This window comes from Phodopus roborovskii, unplaced genomic scaffold (assembly GCF_943737965.1).
Source record: "Phodopus roborovskii unplaced genomic scaffold, PHOROB, whole genome shotgun sequence".
NCBI classification, from domain to species: Eukaryota; Metazoa; Chordata; class Mammalia; order Rodentia; family Cricetidae; genus Phodopus; species Phodopus roborovskii.
The window spans coordinates 725,730-742,351 of record NW_026126442.1 but is presented as its reverse complement, the minus strand read 5'-3'; the positions used below and the strand labels follow the sequence as shown (position 1 = coordinate 742,351).

At 46.7% G+C, this 16,622-nt stretch overlaps 3 protein-coding genes across 4 annotated transcripts; all 3 read left to right on the top strand.

Annotated features, from left to right (window-relative positions):
- Positions 1–804: 804 nt before the first annotated feature.
- Positions 805–8,838, top strand: Fam221b (family with sequence similarity 221 member B). Its single transcript, XM_051187613.1, has 6 exons — positions 805–1,483; positions 1,637–1,780; positions 7,690–7,800; positions 7,956–8,153; positions 8,283–8,402; positions 8,761–8,838. Exons 1-6 carry the CDS (start codon positions 805–807, stop codon positions 8,796–8,798), a joined length of 1,290 nt encoding a protein of 429 aa, XP_051043570.1. The 3' UTR covers positions 8,799–8,838.
- Positions 8,839–11,477: 2,639 nt separating this feature from the next.
- Positions 11,478–13,728, top strand: Hint2 (histidine triad nucleotide binding protein 2). 2 transcript variants are annotated; one of them, XM_051187671.1, is made up of 5 exons: positions 11,478–11,636; positions 12,909–13,049; positions 13,147–13,251; positions 13,342–13,414; positions 13,546–13,728. In XM_051187671.1, exons 1-5 carry the CDS (start codon positions 11,556–11,558, stop codon positions 13,635–13,637), a joined length of 492 nt encoding a protein of 163 aa, XP_051043628.1. In that variant the 5' UTR covers positions 11,478–11,555; the 3' UTR covers positions 13,638–13,728. The 2 variants fall into 2 exon arrangements, with proteins under 2 accessions (XP_051043628.1, XP_051043629.1); XM_051187672.1 differs by having other exon boundaries at positions 13,536–13,728.
- A 741-nt stretch (positions 13,729–14,469) lies between these two features.
- Spag8 (sperm associated antigen 8) lies at positions 14,470–16,621 on the top strand. Its single transcript, XM_051187612.1, has 7 exons — positions 14,470–14,504; positions 14,556–15,303; positions 15,441–15,615; positions 15,788–15,833; positions 15,916–16,030; positions 16,154–16,216; positions 16,308–16,621. The coding sequence occupies exons 1-7, from the start codon at positions 14,470–14,472 to the stop codon at positions 16,500–16,502; spliced, it is 1,377 nt and encodes a 458-aa protein (XP_051043569.1). The 3' UTR covers positions 16,503–16,621.
- Position 16,622: the final 1 nt, after the last annotated feature.

Sequence of the window (16,622 nt, the reverse complement as noted above, 5' to 3'; positions counted from 1 at the left end):
CCTGTAGAACATCCAGTTGAAAATTTCTGGCATGAAGCACCAAAAGCACAAGGGAATAAAGAGATCTGAGTTAGCGGTGTGGATTTAGAAGTTGATGGTAGCCAGGCATAGAGATGCACCTTTATAATATCATGCTCAAGAGTCTGAGGCAGGAGACCTACAAGGAGTTCAGACCAGCTTGGGCTTGGGCTACATAGAAACCTAGCATGGGCTATATAGTAAGACCTTGTCTGGAGAGGGGGAAAAAAGGGAGAGAGACAGAGACAGACAGAGAAAATGAGAATGCACACACAGCATGTACTTGGGAAGCCTTGAATATGAATGAGGCCAAGGGAGGATGTGTGTGCCTGGACAGAAGCAGAGTATAGACAGCCCTGCTGTGTGCCCTGTGGCATTCTCCTGCACACCTCAAAGCCAACCCCCAACTCTGGCTTCTTCTTCAGACTCTGGCACTCCATGGTCCTAAGACATGACCCAGACTCTGCCCTTAGATTGGCCAAGTAGTTTGTTGGGGCTCCCTTCTGGGGGCATAGTCTACTGATAGGCTTCTGGCAGCTTCTGTCTTTCCATCTTTAAATTCGAGCTCTCTGCCAACCTACAATAGTATGCCATGTGAGGGCACATGAATGAAACTCCTGGCATTGCACCCTGAAACCCAGAATTATTCTTTCTTACTTCTGATATCTTAGGTGCACTAGTAAATTTTTTCTTATCCTGTAACATTTGTGAACCCTGGGACTCTGCCCTGACTTAGAGACCCTCCACCCTCAACCTAATGAAGCCTGTACCTTATTCTACCACTAGATGGAAGCAAATGAGATCACAGAAGATCCTCAAGCCACCAAAGATGCAAAGAAATCTTCCTCAAAGGACCCCTCTGCTGAAAACTTGCAGGAACCCACTAGCCCTGAAACTGCCTTGGAGCTCTCCAGCTCACAGGCATCTTTACAGCCTCCAGACTTCGAAGCCCTCTTTGGGACATCTGCTTCCCCGAACCCTGATACTGAAGCCTCTGAGGACCTCTGGAACTCTTCTCTCTCTGAACCTCCTTTACAGTTATATACCACTAAGCTTCTTTCCAAAGCATCCCAGGATTCCTTAAAGGACCAAGTCTCTGTAAGCCTTTCAAAGTCTTCCCAGTCTGTGGCCTCTCTAGAAAAAGCCATCACCGAGATTCCTTTAGAGAACAGTGCATATGAGATTCTTATCTCTAAGGTACAATCACCTCTTCAGTCCTCACCAACAAACACTATCTCTGTGTCTTCCTATAAGCTTTCTTTTGATAAAGCCCCACTGACTCAGGCCCCCGAATCTGAGCATTTCCTAAAGCACCCCTCTCCAGGGCCTTCCACCCAGGCCACTGTAGACACATCTTCAAAGCGGGAGGAGGCAGAAGAGGATGCGCTGATTGTGGGGACTAGTGATGTCACTGCTCATGCAGCCACGCCTCATGCAAGCAAGAAGAAGGAGAAAAGAGTCAGTGGTAATTGTCCCTGCATTTCCCCTGTCCCTGTGACTCTTGCACTGTCCTTGACTTACCCAGAGGTGGGGGGACTGGGCTGCTCTTGCATATGGTTCCTCTTAGTTTTAAGGTCCTTTCACTGACCCCCTGGTTACTCAGCCCCTCCATTCCCAGGTTACACAAGCCGCCCAGTGGTCCCTGCTAAGCGGGCAGAGCTGGTGGATGTGGCTAAGGCAATGCACAGAGAGAAATTTGGTGCTCAAGTGAAGAATCTTTTCCAATGGGAGAAGGATTCAGCCCTGAAGGCCATCCAGACAGGTGTGCTCTAGTAGCTTTCCAGAGACCTGTAACAGCCCCCTGGACAACTTCCAGTCCAACAGATTTGGGAACCTTCCCCTTCAATGTGGAAATGGCCATGTCATCTGCCTGGAATCTGTAAGGGGAGCAGGTGGCCTAGCCTGAAAACAGTGGAGATTTCATAAAAGTTTAAGTAGCAATAGATAGATGGACTAAAGTAACTAAAATCATTACCAACAGAAGAATTGAGAGCCATCCCAATATCTAGCACCCAGATAGTCTATACCAGAACAAACCTAGGGCAAAGGTGGCCCCAGGACCTTGGGCAGTCTCTAGGAGCCTTGTTCTCATATGAATATGGCAAAAGATTTGGTCCTTTTACTCCATTAAAGACTGTCACTTCTGCATGACAGATCCATGACCACATGAGTATCTAAATCCCTTGAGGGTCCCCATCAAAGAAGAGATATATGCCCTATAATCCTGTTGAGTTCAAGTTCCAGCTCAGAATTAGTAACCCCCCTTTGAGACAAGGTCTCATGTAACCTAGGCCATGAGCCTAACCTCAAACTTTATTTTGATAAAGCCCCACAGACTCAGGCCCCCGAATCTGAGCATTTCCCAAAGCACCCCTCTCCAGGGCTTTCCACCCAGGCCAATGTGGACACATCTGCAAAGCGGGAGGAGGCAAGGTCAATGATGACCTTGAAGGATGATCTTGAACTTCTGACCCTCCTACTTCTACTTCCTGTGTGCTGGGGTTACATGTGTGTGCCATCATAGCTGGTTTTTCATGGTGCTGGGGTTTTGTGTATGCTAGACAAGCATATTACCCACTGAGCTATATCTAATAGGAACTCTTGGTAGTCCTGTGAGTGGAAGTTGTATCTGTGTGATGAGTGTGCAGATGAGCTGTGTAAACACATGGTAGTGCATGTAAGCATGTCTACTTATGTCACCATTTTAAGGATTATTAATCTCAGTAGGAAGGCCACTCTGATCCTCTATGATTCTGAACTGTCTAGATGAATCCAATAGAAAGCACTATATTGGCTCAGAACTTTCATACTTCTCTTCTGCTTATGATGGAAGTATAACTACATCAACAGGACTAAGATAGAAAGACAACTATAAAAATCCTCCTTTATGTACAACTAAAAAAATCCTATACTCTTATCCTCCTTCATGTAATTTACCAACCCCACTTCCATGCAGGGACCCTCTCCCTTCATCTCTGTTTCTGAGTTTCCACTGACAATGAAATCTCTGTTTAGTTATATTTACATCCATTACTGTTACATTTTTCTTGCAAATACAGCTTCTGTCTAGTCCCCTCTTTAGTCTTTTAGATCCTCCTGTCCACTCCTCATTCTTCAAGACCTCTGTATTTCTTCTTTGCTTTAAATGTGTGTGTTTTCCTGCTTAAACAACTATTTTGTGTACTCTATCCTACACAAAGATATTTGCAGTCTGTATCCTTCTGATGTTGAAGATTGACTCAAGAATCCCAAAGAATATGTTATATGCAGAGAAATTTGAATTATAGGATTTTCTAAAAATTCTTTTAACAGTTTTTATGCACCGACTATATGCCAACTGTTGAGTTGTAGTTGTATAAGCAGTAGGGCAAGAAAGGTCTCATGGATAAACCTTGTCCCTCAATTACATAGTGAGACCCCACCTTAACAAAACAAATAACAAAGATCCCTCAGACAACATGTTCTCCAATAAGCAATGCCAATAGATAAAATGACCATTATAATTTAGGCAACAAATTGCTATGCCCAGAGTCTTGCAGAGACAGAGGAAAGAAGTACTCAGTTGGGTGCTAGACTAATAATAAGCACTGGGATAAAAGATTTCTAAAGCTAATATCTGTGAGAGGGTAAGAAAAGATAGTCAATCAGGGTATGGTGTCTATGAGCCCAGCACTTGGAAGGCTGAGGCAGGAGGATCACAAGTTTGAGGTTATCACAGTATACATGGTGAGTTCCAGGCCAGCCTGGACTACATAATAAAAATAGCCTATCAAAATAAAATTTTAAGTAAAATAAAAGAGATATGACAAGCCAAAGAATCTTAGGGAACTGTAGTGTTTTGCCTTGTACAAGAATGTTGGTGGGGGTGGACACTAACTCAGCTCTGGAAATTGAGAACTGTGAAGGGATTTTTGTGCCAATGTGGAGTCATAGTTATATCCCAAGGGCACCTGAGAATCACCAAGATATTTTAAAATAGGACAACTAACAGATTTGTGCTTTTAAATGATCACTCTGGCAGTAGAGTAGGCAGGAGAAGGCAAGATTGAACACAGGAAGACTCCACTGAAACACTGGTAATAATCAAAAAGTCATGGGGTGACAGTAGAGACAGATGGAGAGGTCTAGGCAACACTGACAAGGCAAACCTGAGTATAGGATTGCTGGGTGTGTAGAGTAAGCGTCAAATGTTAAATACCTGGGGTGACATCATCTAGGCTTTTGGCTTGCCTGAGTGAGGTGAGAACAGATGTGGGGCACATACAAGCCTGGTGAACTACAGACAAAGGTTGAGAGGCTTTGAGATGAAAACTGGGTAACTGTTTAATGGAACATGCTGGTGAGCATGTAATAGACAGATGGCCCTGTGACTCTGAAGCCCAGGAGAGACCTAGGATGGAGATGCATCCCTCATGTAAAGACAGCTGTATGCAGTATGGAAACCTAGAGATCAAGAGTTGATTACAAGCGTGACTATGCAGCTGTGCCGAGTCAGAATGGCATCCAAGATAACATCTCTGCCTGCCTAGTCCACTCCTAACAGGAGGAGAGTTTGGAATCACAAAACGGAGTCCTGAGCCAGAAGCCAGTTTCTCCACTTTAAGAACACAGAATAGAACAGAACAAAACAGAACAGAACAGAACAGGAGAACAGAATCTGAGATATTCTTTCAAGCCTCTATTCAAACTCTTCATCTGAATGTTAGACACTGATTCCCACATCCATGCTAAGGCCGGCCAAGTTTTGATCTTGAGGCAAACTCGGATTCACGTCTGCACATCAGCTGCTCAACCACTGTGTTCAGCTTTTGTAGAGTTCAGAACTCCTCTGGTGGAGCCCTGGCTCCCACCCACCCATTGTGACGTTGCTTCTCCCTGTGCTCTCAACCAAACATTCCAGGTACCGCAGGGTCCTGGCACTCGAAACAGCCAAGCCAAAAGCCACACCTGAACAGGTTTTAGAACCTTATGCACTATGGGTAAGACAAGAACACCTGGCTGAGGCATAGAACTGTTTGTCTTCAGTCAGACAGCCTATCTTCTCTGACATCTCTCTCATGGCAGGATTAGAGATATGGATGAAAATATAGACCCTTCTCTTGTGGGGAAGCCAGAGACAACTTTTAGAAGAGGTGACTTTTCTGTTGAAGCCTCTAACAGGTATAAGTCCTACAGCTGTAGTCCCCCAGGGGGACTCAAGCAAGATTCTGAACAAAAACTGGGATTCTCTCCGCTCTCATGAAGAATGAGATGATAAACAGGAGGTGCTGTCCAGTTCTCCTGTCACCTCTTAGCGCTGCCCTTGACTTGTGATAGGACTTGCCATGGAGCTGGAGTCTTTGAGACCCCACTGCTAAAACCAGGAACTTGTAGCCACCTGCTAGTGCCTGCATTCGGGGATGCTAGCCTCACTTTCCTGACCATATTCCCTTTCCATTCCTTGAAACTTTTTGTTTTGTTTTTGGTCTTCCAGCCATGACTTTCTGGCCTGTCCCTTTCTCCTGATCTCTGGAAAGCCATCAGACATCAGCCTCCCTTCTCAGGATCATAAAGGGCATTCATTACATAACACTGGGACACAGAAGGGATGACAGAGGTGTCAGCCTGGAGAGTTAGAGGACGGGCTTCCTCCCACTTCTTGACACAAGTTCTGTCTAACTCCCACCTTTTCTCTGGGTCCCTCACTAATAGTCCTCCTCGGGAGCCAGTCCTTATCACCAACTATCCACCTGACCAGTTAGCTTCTCTCTTGCTCTCCATAAACACTTCAGAAAGGTTGGACTCTAGCATGAAGAGGAGAGGAGGTAAGACATTTTACAGTCACTGGGCCTTGTGTTCATCTTCAGTGGCATCTATAATCTCCCTGCTCTAAAATAGAACACTACCTTCGCTTTTCTTATTTAGACTGCAATGGCAGATGGCATTCCAAATTCCCAAATATTGTTTATAAATGTTTGTTTTTACCTAAATGGGGATGGCTATATATGGTTAAAGATAATCCCCCTTGTAAAGGCAAAAAGGGGATTATGGTATAGAAATGAATACTTTGTTTTGGAATGGATTTTCATTTATTGATACAAAATTAAGGTCAATTTTGTGGTATGTATATTTCTCCTTTTGTTGAAGTATTGTGTTTATGTAGCCCATTTAAAAATGTAATGTATAATTTAGTACAGATTATAGTTACCTATAATAGTCAAAACTTATAGTTAGGTTTGTTAGGTTTTTATAGATATACAGAGATATATTTCAATTGAATAGGCGTTCTTCAAACCTTTCAAAGACCTACAGAATATGGCATTTTAAATGGTTTAGGGTTTTCTTAACAATGAGACACAACTGCTCCTGGAAACACCAACTATATCAGAAAGAAAGATGGACATCGAAGAAACTCGTTATGCAGTTTGCTTCCAATTTGGCAAGACTAGCCACTTGGGCAAGATACTTCTCTTGTCTAGACTGTTTAACTAAATGCTTTATAAAGTAGACGTGCAGAACCCACAGGGAAGTGACTGCTGATACTGGACATTGCTACAGGGTTCCTGCTTCGTGGAAGAGTCTGCCACAGTCTACAGCACACAGAAAAAAGTAACTGACAAACTGTCAACACAGGCGAACAGTTTAAAGTTTCCTGCTTTGCTGAGGAGTCTGCCAGACACACTATGGCCTATGGGCTGAAGATGAAACAGAAGAACTTTGGGTGACTGGCCAAGCAGTAAGATGTCTCTGTCATTTCTAGAATTTATAAATTATCCTTCTGTGGTCTTTGAAGGAGTTGAAGACATAGTTATGGTTATAGTTTTCCTTAGTTAGGATTAAAGATAAGTTACATATAAGACTTTAGACTCACAAAGATAGGATAAATGATAGAATATTTTCTTTAATTCTTGATAATGTTAATGGATTAAATATTAACAATAGTTCTTATTTGATAACTGTTTTGATATATATTTTATTGATATATATTTTACTATGTTAAAGTTAAAATCCTTTTTATTTTAGACAGAAAAGAGGAGATGATGGGAGATGTCATTCTGTAAATATGTTTCTCTTATTGGTTAATGAATAAAGCACTGTTGACAAATAGGAAAGCAAGATAGGCAGTACTAGGAGACAAGGAGGATTCTGGGAGAGGTAGTAAAGAGGAGTTAAGATGTAGGCCACGAGAGGAATAAGAGGTCCGGACTCTCTGTCTCTCTCTCCCCCTCCTTCCCTCCCTCCCTCCCTTCTCCTCCTTCTCTCCCTCTCTCCCCAGTAAGACCACATGGAAACACTTAGATTGATAGAAATGAGTTAACAGCTAAGACAGAACTAGCCACTAAGAAGCTCTAGCCATTGGCTAACAGCTTTATAACTAATAGAGTCTCTGTGTGTTATTTTGGGGCTGATGGGGCTATGGGACCAGGCTGGCAGGAAAGTGCTCATAACAAGACTAACAGACATGGTGTGGATCCTGGGATAGGAAGGGAAACAATCATACTCTGGGATAATAAAACTTTAATAAGTGTAAGGGCCAGAGGTGAGGGCTCCCTAGCGGAGACAGGGCTCCCTAGTGGGCAGGGTATGGTGGGGGGGGGTTCTCAACCCCAATCCAGGGATCCATCAGAACACTTGCAGGGAGCTTAAGATTTTTTCTTTTTCATTCTTCCCTATTAATCCCTCAATATATAGGTCTCTACATTGGCTGGCGCTGCCCCCATTACTTATGGGACTGCTTCCGGATTGGAGATGAGTCCAAGTGTTTTTGTGGACATTTGTTGAAAGAACACCAGATCATCTCAGGTAGGAAAGAAGTTGCCAGACTTGTCAAGTATGAAAGGGCTAGTATACTCTTTCATGTCTTGGAGAGAGAGACAGAGAGATGAACATGGATCTGCATAGGGAGGTCAGGTTCTTCCAGGTGCTGGTCTAATTCTCCACCATCCCCATCCTCCCAGATCTGTCGGTGCCCTGCAGTGTGAGCCAATGCAGGTGCCTCATGTTTTGTTTCATCCCATCACGCCCAGAGGAGGTGGGTGAGTTCTGGCTTAAGAGACGGGCTACCTTCGATCCCAAAGCCTGGAGAGCCCAATGTCGTTGTAAACATACTCATGAAGAACATGCTGCCACTGGAACTCATCCCTGCAGGCACCGTGGTAACCTCTCGTGCAAAGGGGAGCGTGGGCAGGGAGAAGCAGATTTAAGATGAAGATGATGTGAGACCATGTCAACTCATGGGGATGCCATTAATCCCTTATATTCTTCTTGGTGCACCTTTGCCATAGGGTGTTGCTGCAACTGTTTTGAGTCAAATTTCCTCTGTGCTGCCTGTGACCGGCGCTGGGAGGAACATGAGACTTTCTTTGAGACTGAGGAGACCAGGCGAAGAGGAGGGAGACCTTGTGGTGAGGGAACAACGTGGGACAGGGGACCATGCCAGTATCTATAATCAGAAGGGCAGGCAGGCACTCCCACCCTCCCCCAACTCCTCTCCAGGTCTTACATCCCCAGCCCACCCCACATCCCGTGCCTGCACTGCTTTCCATCCCCAGGAGCAGACTATGTGCCTTTTGCAGAGATGCCTGTCCTCCGAGATGTCATCCTCACCAACTCTGACCTTGAGGCCCTCCAGATGCAGGGTGTCTCTGGCCAGCCCAGTTCCCACCCTAGATCCCTTGAACTCCCTGGTCCAAGCAGCTTCCAGCCTGGTCCTAAACCTGACCCCCACACCTGACCCTCTCACCTCTGTTCTTCCCTCCCCAGGGACAGACACTGTCAACAACTGGCACAGGCCTTTCTGAGCTTAGCCAAGATCAACAATAAAAGTGGAAGCCAGTAGAATCTGACCTGGCTCCATATGGGACAGGTAGTGTCAAGACTCAATTTAGAGTCAGCTCTAACTATAGGCAAGAGACAGCACCAAGCAGAATGAAGGCTGCTCCAGCCATCTTCCTCTGTCATGGCCACATTCAAGCTGCCAGCCCTGACACTAGACTAGCTTCAAGAAAGCCAAGGAGGGAGGATGTCTGAAGAATAGAATAGCCAGTGATTTCAGATGTAGCTGGGGTTCCATAAGGCAAAGACATTGTAGTTATTTGGAAGCTTTGGACAGTGTGGTTTCACACAGTGTGGTTTCACACTGGCTTGGTGGAAGCAAATGCCAAATATCCATTAATTTGAAGGAGTCTCTTCAAGGAGCTTGAGTAAGAAGTAGAAGAAAGAAATCAAACAATACCCAGGCTATAAATGAAGGAAACAACTTTTTGAGAAGAAGCGCATATACAAAAAGATCTTGAAGGATGCAGAAGGGAGAAGAGATGCTTGATGAGACAAGATCTCAGATAAGGAGGAAACAGGGATGAGGTTAATGCAGAGGTGAAGGCATTTTCTCTGATGAAGAGAGACTTCGTTTCTTGGACAAAGAAGGGAGTGTGAGCTGCAGAAAGGAGGACCTCCTAGAGGTTCCCCTCTGGTGACATTATATATTATCTGTGAAGCAAGAGAAAGATTCGTGGGGAACGGAGACTGAGGGAGGATAAGGTGGGGAATCCAGGAAAAATCATAACAGGCGCATAGTTTAGGATTTGTTGTGGTTGGAAGTGAGAATCTGGTTAGAGAGGCAAAACTATTTAGGCCAATGGGGCTGATGGAATGGTGTCAGGATAGTGAGGAAAAGAAGGCAAAAGTGAGGGTCCTGAAGACGTGAAGGGCTGTTACAATGGGGAGAAGTGATGCTGGGAAACAACTGCTCTCATAGGAACAAGAAATCTCTAGTGAGGTTCTGGAGTAGGTGTGTTGGCACGGGCTGCAGCGCAGGAGGCAGTGGATGGGGTCTGCAGAGCATGCCATGCACCTTTCAGAAAGCAGTTGTAGGTGATGGCAAGTGTTTGGAATAAAGAAGCTGTAGTCTGCATCAAAATTGTCAATGCCAGGGAGTAAGGGAACACCCTAGGTGATTTTATGGCGTAGGACAGACACTGGTGGGCTTTGTGATGCTATGTTTCCTCTTTGGGCCTCAGTTGCTACATATATGACAGGAACAACCTGTGTTCCCTGCACTCCATAAAACTCCAAAAAATATCCAGCTTGACAGCTCTGTGCCCCCTAGATTTCTATCCTCATCTTAGCTCCACTGACCTCTTGCCCTTCTCTGGGGCAGCTTTCACTCCTAGGGCTCAGGGGCAAGGTGACCCTACATTTCCTGATCATTAGAAAGGGTTATCTGTCTCCACAAAGGAAGGGATGCAGTCTAGATTGATAGAACCCCAGGGCAAAATTATATGAATTTTGCTACATAGACCAAGCTGGCTTGGAACTCAGGAGTGCCTCTGACCCTCAAGTGGAATACTGTGTTTCTTATTTCAAAATATAAAGAAATGGAGAGATGGTTCAGTGCTTGAGTATTTGCTGCTCTTATATTGCTGAAAATTGCTTCACATCTGGTGGTATACAACAAACCTGTATGTAATTCCAGCTCTACAGAATCTCTGATACCTTCTTGTGGACTCTGCAGGCACCCACACGGACTTGTACATTCACCCACACACATACACATAAATCTCTAAGTGCTGAAGAGATGGCTAGCTAAGCAGTTAAGGGCACAGACTGTTCTTGGGGAGCACAGGAAATCAGCTACCAGCACCACCACCAGGTGAGTCCCAATTGCCTGTAACTCCAGTTCCAGGTCATCCTGTGCCTTCTACCTCCCATGGACACGTTCACATGCACATAACCCACAGGCAGACACATACATAATTTAAAAAAAAAAATTGTATGTATACAAAGCAAACTTGCCTCACTGCCTTACTGAACTAAGGGCACCACACACCACTTATGAAGGGGGAAAAACTGTCATGCATAGTACAACATACATAGGATGCTCCTATCCTCACCTGTTTGGAGGGGTGGGGGTAGATGCCCTGAAAACTGACTGCATAATATTGGTGTAAATGGGACAAGAACATAAAACAAACTGACCGAAATTTCTAAAAAATACTTAAATACTTCCATACAATATGCTTTAGATCTTTAAGTGATTAAAGAACTGAAATGGTTAGGTACCTACCCTACAGATTAAAAAGACTGGTTCCAGTTCGCTTTTAGCCCCGCCCGTGTGACTTCTGGAACCAATAAGTGCCGAATGTCCTCAGAACCCCGCCCTCCTGGCCGGTGCGGAGAAGGGTCTGCGCTACAATTAGCCTTTTGTGCAGCAGGTGGCGAGGCCCCGCCCTCTTCCAGTCCGGGGTCAGAGCTAAAGGGGAACAGGCTTCAAAAGAGCAAGTCCCACCCACTCAGGAGCCTCAACTAAAGCTTGGTTAAGTTGGTGAACCTGAACCCATTAGGAAAAATCCCACCCCCAGATTTTGCTCTTCCAATGGTGCGGGAATATATCTGAGAGCGAAACTAAGTAGGGATCCAATGGAAAAAGAATTTACACTCTACTAAACAAAAACTGGGCCTGTTTTGGCATAGGCAGCCAATGAGCTGCACGGCAGGATCCGCCCCCAACCAGACGCCGCCAATAGGGCTGCGCGTGCAAGGCGGCCGGCTGCGGGAAGATGGCTGCTGCCGTGCTGCTGGCAGTGGGTTTGCGCACTGCGCGCAGAACCGTGGCGGCCGCATGGCCCCGGGGGGCGCAGGTGAGAAGCAGCAGGAGGGAAGAGGGGGGACTTGCCGGCACTGGCGCTTTCCGGGACCGCCACGCGCGTCGCACATCCTTGCAGAGCCACAACTTTTCCCAAGGGTCAATATCAGGGACTCTGCGGTCAAGTCACCGAGAAGGGGTCTGGCGGCGACCACTTCCCGGAACAGCCGGGACATCCCGGTTGGGACCGAGCTTATGATGATGATGGCCCTGGGCGTGCTCTGGCCTGCCTCTGCCGTGCCCCCTCCAGGAAGTGAGCTCTCCCTCTGGGAGTTAGCCGGCTGTTCTCGGATCTCAATGAGCGCCAGCATTACTCTTTCATCTTCCACATTTTCCAGCAGTGATTTGATTTATCCCAGTTTCGCATCAGTGTAACGCACTGATTCCGGCCTTCTGAACCGAAGGGAAACTGGGATAGTCTTATGTCCTGTCCCTTATGGTAGAACCGAGTTCACTTAGAATTCTTACATAACTGCTGATTCTAGTTATTGGGATTAAAATCCAATGTAAGAAGCCAAGCATAGTGTCACATGCTTGCATTTGCAAATCCTGGCATTTAGGAGACTGAGGTAACAAAATTACCAGGGCTTCTGCAGCCTGGCCTGTATAACAGGAAAGCTGCACAATAAGTTATCAAATGTGACACCCAAATGAGAGATCAGCCAATGTCAGATAGGACAAACATATTTTAGAAACATGGCTTAAAGATCAGAAAATGCATAGTAGAAGTAAGTGGAAACAGTAAAGAGCTTCAAGCTCTCTTAGGACGGAACTCAAACCATTCTTTGAAGCTCTCAGGGACTTATCTGATGCGTTTAATGGTAGCATAGGAACTGAGACCTCAATGTCGTTTTGTTTGCTTTTGGGGATAGTGTCTTACGTATCCCACAGTAGCCTAAAAGTTCCTATGTAGCTAAGAATGGCAAGTTCCTGATCCTCCTGCCTCCCCATCCCAGGTGCTGTGGCATTACAGATTTTTGGGTCCTTTTACCTGTACAGTGCTGGATTTCTTTAAGCACATTTGCAGGAACCAATTGCACTCCTAAATCCTTCATAGTACTGTGTGTTCTGTAACCGGGCTTACCATCATCTGACCCACCCTTTGCTACTCAGGCTCTGAAATACAGGGACTTTCCCTAAGTGAAACCACTAATAGCTTCTTAGGAGAATGAAGTTAGAAACACTCTTAGAATCCAGCTTCTTCCAGCCCCAACTAAGTTTATGGGGAAAATTACTGCCAGCTCTTTCCCTTGGGTTCACCCAGAAGGTCCGGGGAAATGCAGGTGTGACTGATGGGAATGAAGTGGCCAAGGCCCAGAAAGCAGCTCCTGGAGGAGCAGCACCAACCATCTTCTCCCGGATTTTGGACCGAAGCCTCCCAGCTGACATTCTGTATGAAGATCAGCAGGTGAAGACCCCCATAGGGTCCAACCCTCTTGAGAATTTCATAGGTGCCACTGGGTCTGATGAAGTAACAGTGATCTCTCACCTGTCACTGCCCCCAGTGTCTAGTGTTCCGTGATGTGGCCCCTCAGGCTCCTGTGCATTTTCTGGTCATTCCTAAGAAGCCCATTCCTCGAATTAGCCAGGCTGAAGAAGAAGACCAGCAGGTGGGAAGAACAGGGCCAGCGGCCTGTCTGGGGGGACCCCTGGATTAAGCTATGAAGGGAACCACCTCTGTCCCTCTCCTCTCCCTGTAGCTTCTAGGACATTTACTCCTTGTGGCCAAGAAGATAGCGAAGGCTGAGGGTCTGAAGGATGGGTATCGACTTGGTGAGTGATTTTTTTTTTTTTTTTTTTTTTTTTTGTCCTTTGGTGTGCTCACTATGAATCCCCATTTCCCAGTGTGACCTTCAGTCCTTGACCTTTCCTGATATTGACCCCTAACCTCAAGCTCATTTCAGTGGTCAATGATGGGAAGATGGGCGCACAGTCCGTGTATCACCTACATATTCACGTCCTTGGAGGCCGACAGCTGCAGTGGCCACCTGGTTAACCTGCCAGGTGACCCGGGACCACAGACCTGGTTGCTTAGGTGGAAAAAGGGAAAAGAAATCCTGTGGCATTAATAAACTTACTCCCCCTCAGTTTTGCATTCCTGTCTTAAATATGTAACAGATTTATACCACAAAGATGAAAGAAAATTGATTCAGAGCTATGTCCTGTCTTGACCATGGTCAGCATAAAAAGATCCTGTGACCTAGTCAGGGATTAAAGGAGTGCATAGGGCAGATTGCTAGTTTCTAATGGTTCCTTCCAGGTCAGGCCTCTAGAAAAAAGAAAAAGAAAAGAAAAGAAAATAGCAGCAGAAATTTGCCTGGATGACTAGACAGAAATCTATCTGCCATATTCGCTTTCATTTTGCTGTTATCACTGACTCTATATGCTGAGGATGGAACCCACTCCTACCACTGAGCTGCATTCTCGGACCCCACTTCATGCATTTTTATTCTTAAAACTGTAAAAGAAAAAGAAAAAAAAAAAAAAAAAAAAAAAAAAAAAAAAGACTGCTCTCCAATTTAGGGAGTGAACCAAGCGAACAAGAGTTCATATTGATGAACTGCACTTGTCTCTAGTGCATCCCCACAAGTCGCCTTAGTCACAATGAATGGAGTCAGCATGGAGCTGAGGGTTCAGACTAGTGGAACTCTGAAAGCCCAGGGGAGGCACAATGGAGCTGAGACCTGGAGAGCACCAAATCTAAGGCTAACGCCCCTGGAGTGTTTACTACTGCCCTACCCTCCACCTTGGTCCGCCCAGCTCTAGTTGTGCGCAGTCTCCTGGATTTGTTTGCTGTCTCCATGGCAACCCGGTAGCAGCGTCTGAAAATGGAGACCGAGTCTACCGAGGAGTCTCCGTCGCCGTAAGAGCCATGGACAGGAGAACAAGGAAGGTCAACGCACTAGTTTCGCAGCGATTTTCATATCCTTGACGTATTTGTTTCTTTCAGATCTTTAGAGGTACAGCCCAGCTCCGAAGGACAAGAGAGCATTTCAGAACCTCTTCCTTCTTCGGGTAGCAGTCCTAGGTCTGCTGTAGATGCTGTGACTGTCCCAACTGTATTACGTGAAGTGCCTCATAGGCCGTATTCTGTGCTCACAGAGCCCTCTTCTGAAAGTCTCGAGGCTGCTTGCCCTGGATCCCATCAGATAGGCCATGGGAGGTTTGGCTATCAACCCCTCTATATTTCTTATGTAACTCGGAAGCCCTGTACCACAGACCCCAACTCAAAGCATGATCCTGCCTCTTATCCTGGTCATAGCTCTGTTCACAGCTGTAGTCCTGGCTCGGGTTTGGGCTCTGGTCCTGGCCACATTTGTTGTACTGGCCAAGGCTCCGGTCCTCCATCTGGACCTGCTACTGCCCCTGAACCTGCTCCTGCTCCTGCCCCTGGGCCTTGTCCTGCTGACTCTGAACCTAGTCAAAAAGTCAGCTCCAGCATTCCTCAAGGGTTCAGAAGCATCCCGCCAGATCTGCTCCCTTGTGTTGGGTGGAATCAGTACTGCTACTGTGAGCGGCACCGACAACCCTGGGAACATATACAAGTCAAAGAACCTGGAGTACGAGGGCCATGGAAACCCCCCGAGGCTGAAAGGAAACCTGAGTTGCTTTGTAAAACACTGCCCCGTGGCCAGTGCCTCCTTCGCAACTGGGTGGAAGAGGTATGAAGTTTTGGCCTGCTCCCCTTTCCTGAAGGCCAATCCCCACCCACCCACCCCGTTTCCTAGAGGAGCCAATAGTTTGTGACCAGGGGCAGAATGAGAAGGGAGCTCATAGTCACTGAACATGTGGTCCGCAGAGATCCACCAACTGCTTGGATGAAATCCCAAGATTGCAAGATGGTTCTGAGAGTTACTTCTTCCGACACGGACACCAGGGACTGCTGAGCACGCAAGTTCAGTCACCCATGTCTTCCAGCACCACCCAGAAAGACTCATACAGGCCCCCAAGAAATGTCTGTCAGCCACTTCGAGGTGTGAAGCGTGAGAGATGGGGCCAGAAAGAGCCCAGTAGGCAGAAAAAAAGGGGGGGGTGGACTTTCTGGTGGGACTGGTTCTGGCTCTACAGGCAAACCCTAAGATTTCCCTTCTCAACTCTGTTTCTGAACCTGCTTCTTGACCAAACTCCGCTTCTGTCCTCCCACAGGGAACCGTGAAGCTAGGCTGGAGATGCTCTTGTACCACCAGGTCTGGTGAGAGCCTGGGAAAAGTGAGGGAGGAGGGTGGGACTAAGGGAAAACCGGGCCTGGCCTTGACCTCTCCCTGGCTACATAGTAAAGAGGTGCAGGCAGAGCAAGAACCTTCAAGGGAGCTCTTTGAAGCCGAGTCAGTAACACACCATGACTACAGAGCGAAGCTGGTACAAACAGGGCCTCCAGCCCCCACAAAGGTGAGAACCCAGCTCAGCTTACTTGTACAGCTGGGTGCTGCCCAACAGCGGGAAAGCAGCGATCCAGAAATTGAGATGAGAGAGGCAAAGACCAGGAGTTACTCAGTATCTCTTCCCTCATAGCCTCATGATTACCGCCAGGAACAGCCTGAGACGTTCTGGATACAGAGAGCACCACAGCTACCGGTGTGTGGGGGTGACTAGGTGGGGGTGGGAGGGCTCCTTTGTTCTGGCTTGGGGAAGGGTGGCATCTGTTCTCACCCTGACACTCCTCCAGGGTGTCAGTGACATCAGGACACTGGACACACCTTTCCGGAAGAACTGCAGCTTCTCAACGCCAGTGCCCTTGTCTCTTGGGCAGCCTTTGCCTTATGAACTTGAGACTTTCCCCCACCAAATGGGGGCAATGTCTTCCCTTGCCTGTCAGGGAGGAGGAGAGGGGTGTGGCGGACAACTCCAGCCTAAGAGTTGAGGAGGGAAGCAGACATGGAATTTGGGATCTATTTCTGTTTATACTGTAGAGGCAGGTGTGGGAGGAGCTAATTCTCTGTGCTTGATGAGGGGGTTTACATAAAGCACTCTCCTCCTGAAG

Coding starts and splice junctions, on each gene's coding strand:
- Fam221b (XM_051187613.1), top strand. CDS start 805: ATGGAAGCAAATGAGATCACAGAAGATCCTCAAGCCACCAAAGATGCA. Junction 8,154..8,282: donor TCATCCCTGCAGGCACCGTG/GTAACCTCTCGT, acceptor CCTTTGCCATAG/GGTGTTGCTGCAACTGTTTT. Junction 8,403..8,760: donor AAGAGGAGGGAGACCTTGTG/GTGAGGGAACAA, acceptor TTCCCTCCCCAG/GGACAGACACTGTCAACAAC.
- Hint2 (XM_051187671.1), top strand. CDS start 11,556: ATGGCTGCTGCCGTGCTGCTGGCAGTGGGTTTGCGCACTGCGCGCAGA. Junction 13,050..13,146: donor TTCTGTATGAAGATCAGCAG/GTGAAGACCCCC, acceptor CACTGCCCCCAG/TGTCTAGTGTTCCGTGATGT. Junction 13,252..13,341: donor CTGAAGAAGAAGACCAGCAG/GTGGGAAGAACA, acceptor CTCTCCCTGTAG/CTTCTAGGACATTTACTCCT.
- Spag8 (XM_051187612.1), top strand. CDS start 14,470: ATGGAGACCGAGTCTACCGAGGAGTCTCCGTCGCC. Junction 15,304..15,440: donor TTCGCAACTGGGTGGAAGAG/GTATGAAGTTTT, acceptor TGTGGTCCGCAG/AGATCCACCAACTGCTTGGA. Junction 16,217..16,307: donor AGAGAGCACCACAGCTACCG/GTGTGTGGGGGT, acceptor ACACTCCTCCAG/GGTGTCAGTGACATCAGGAC.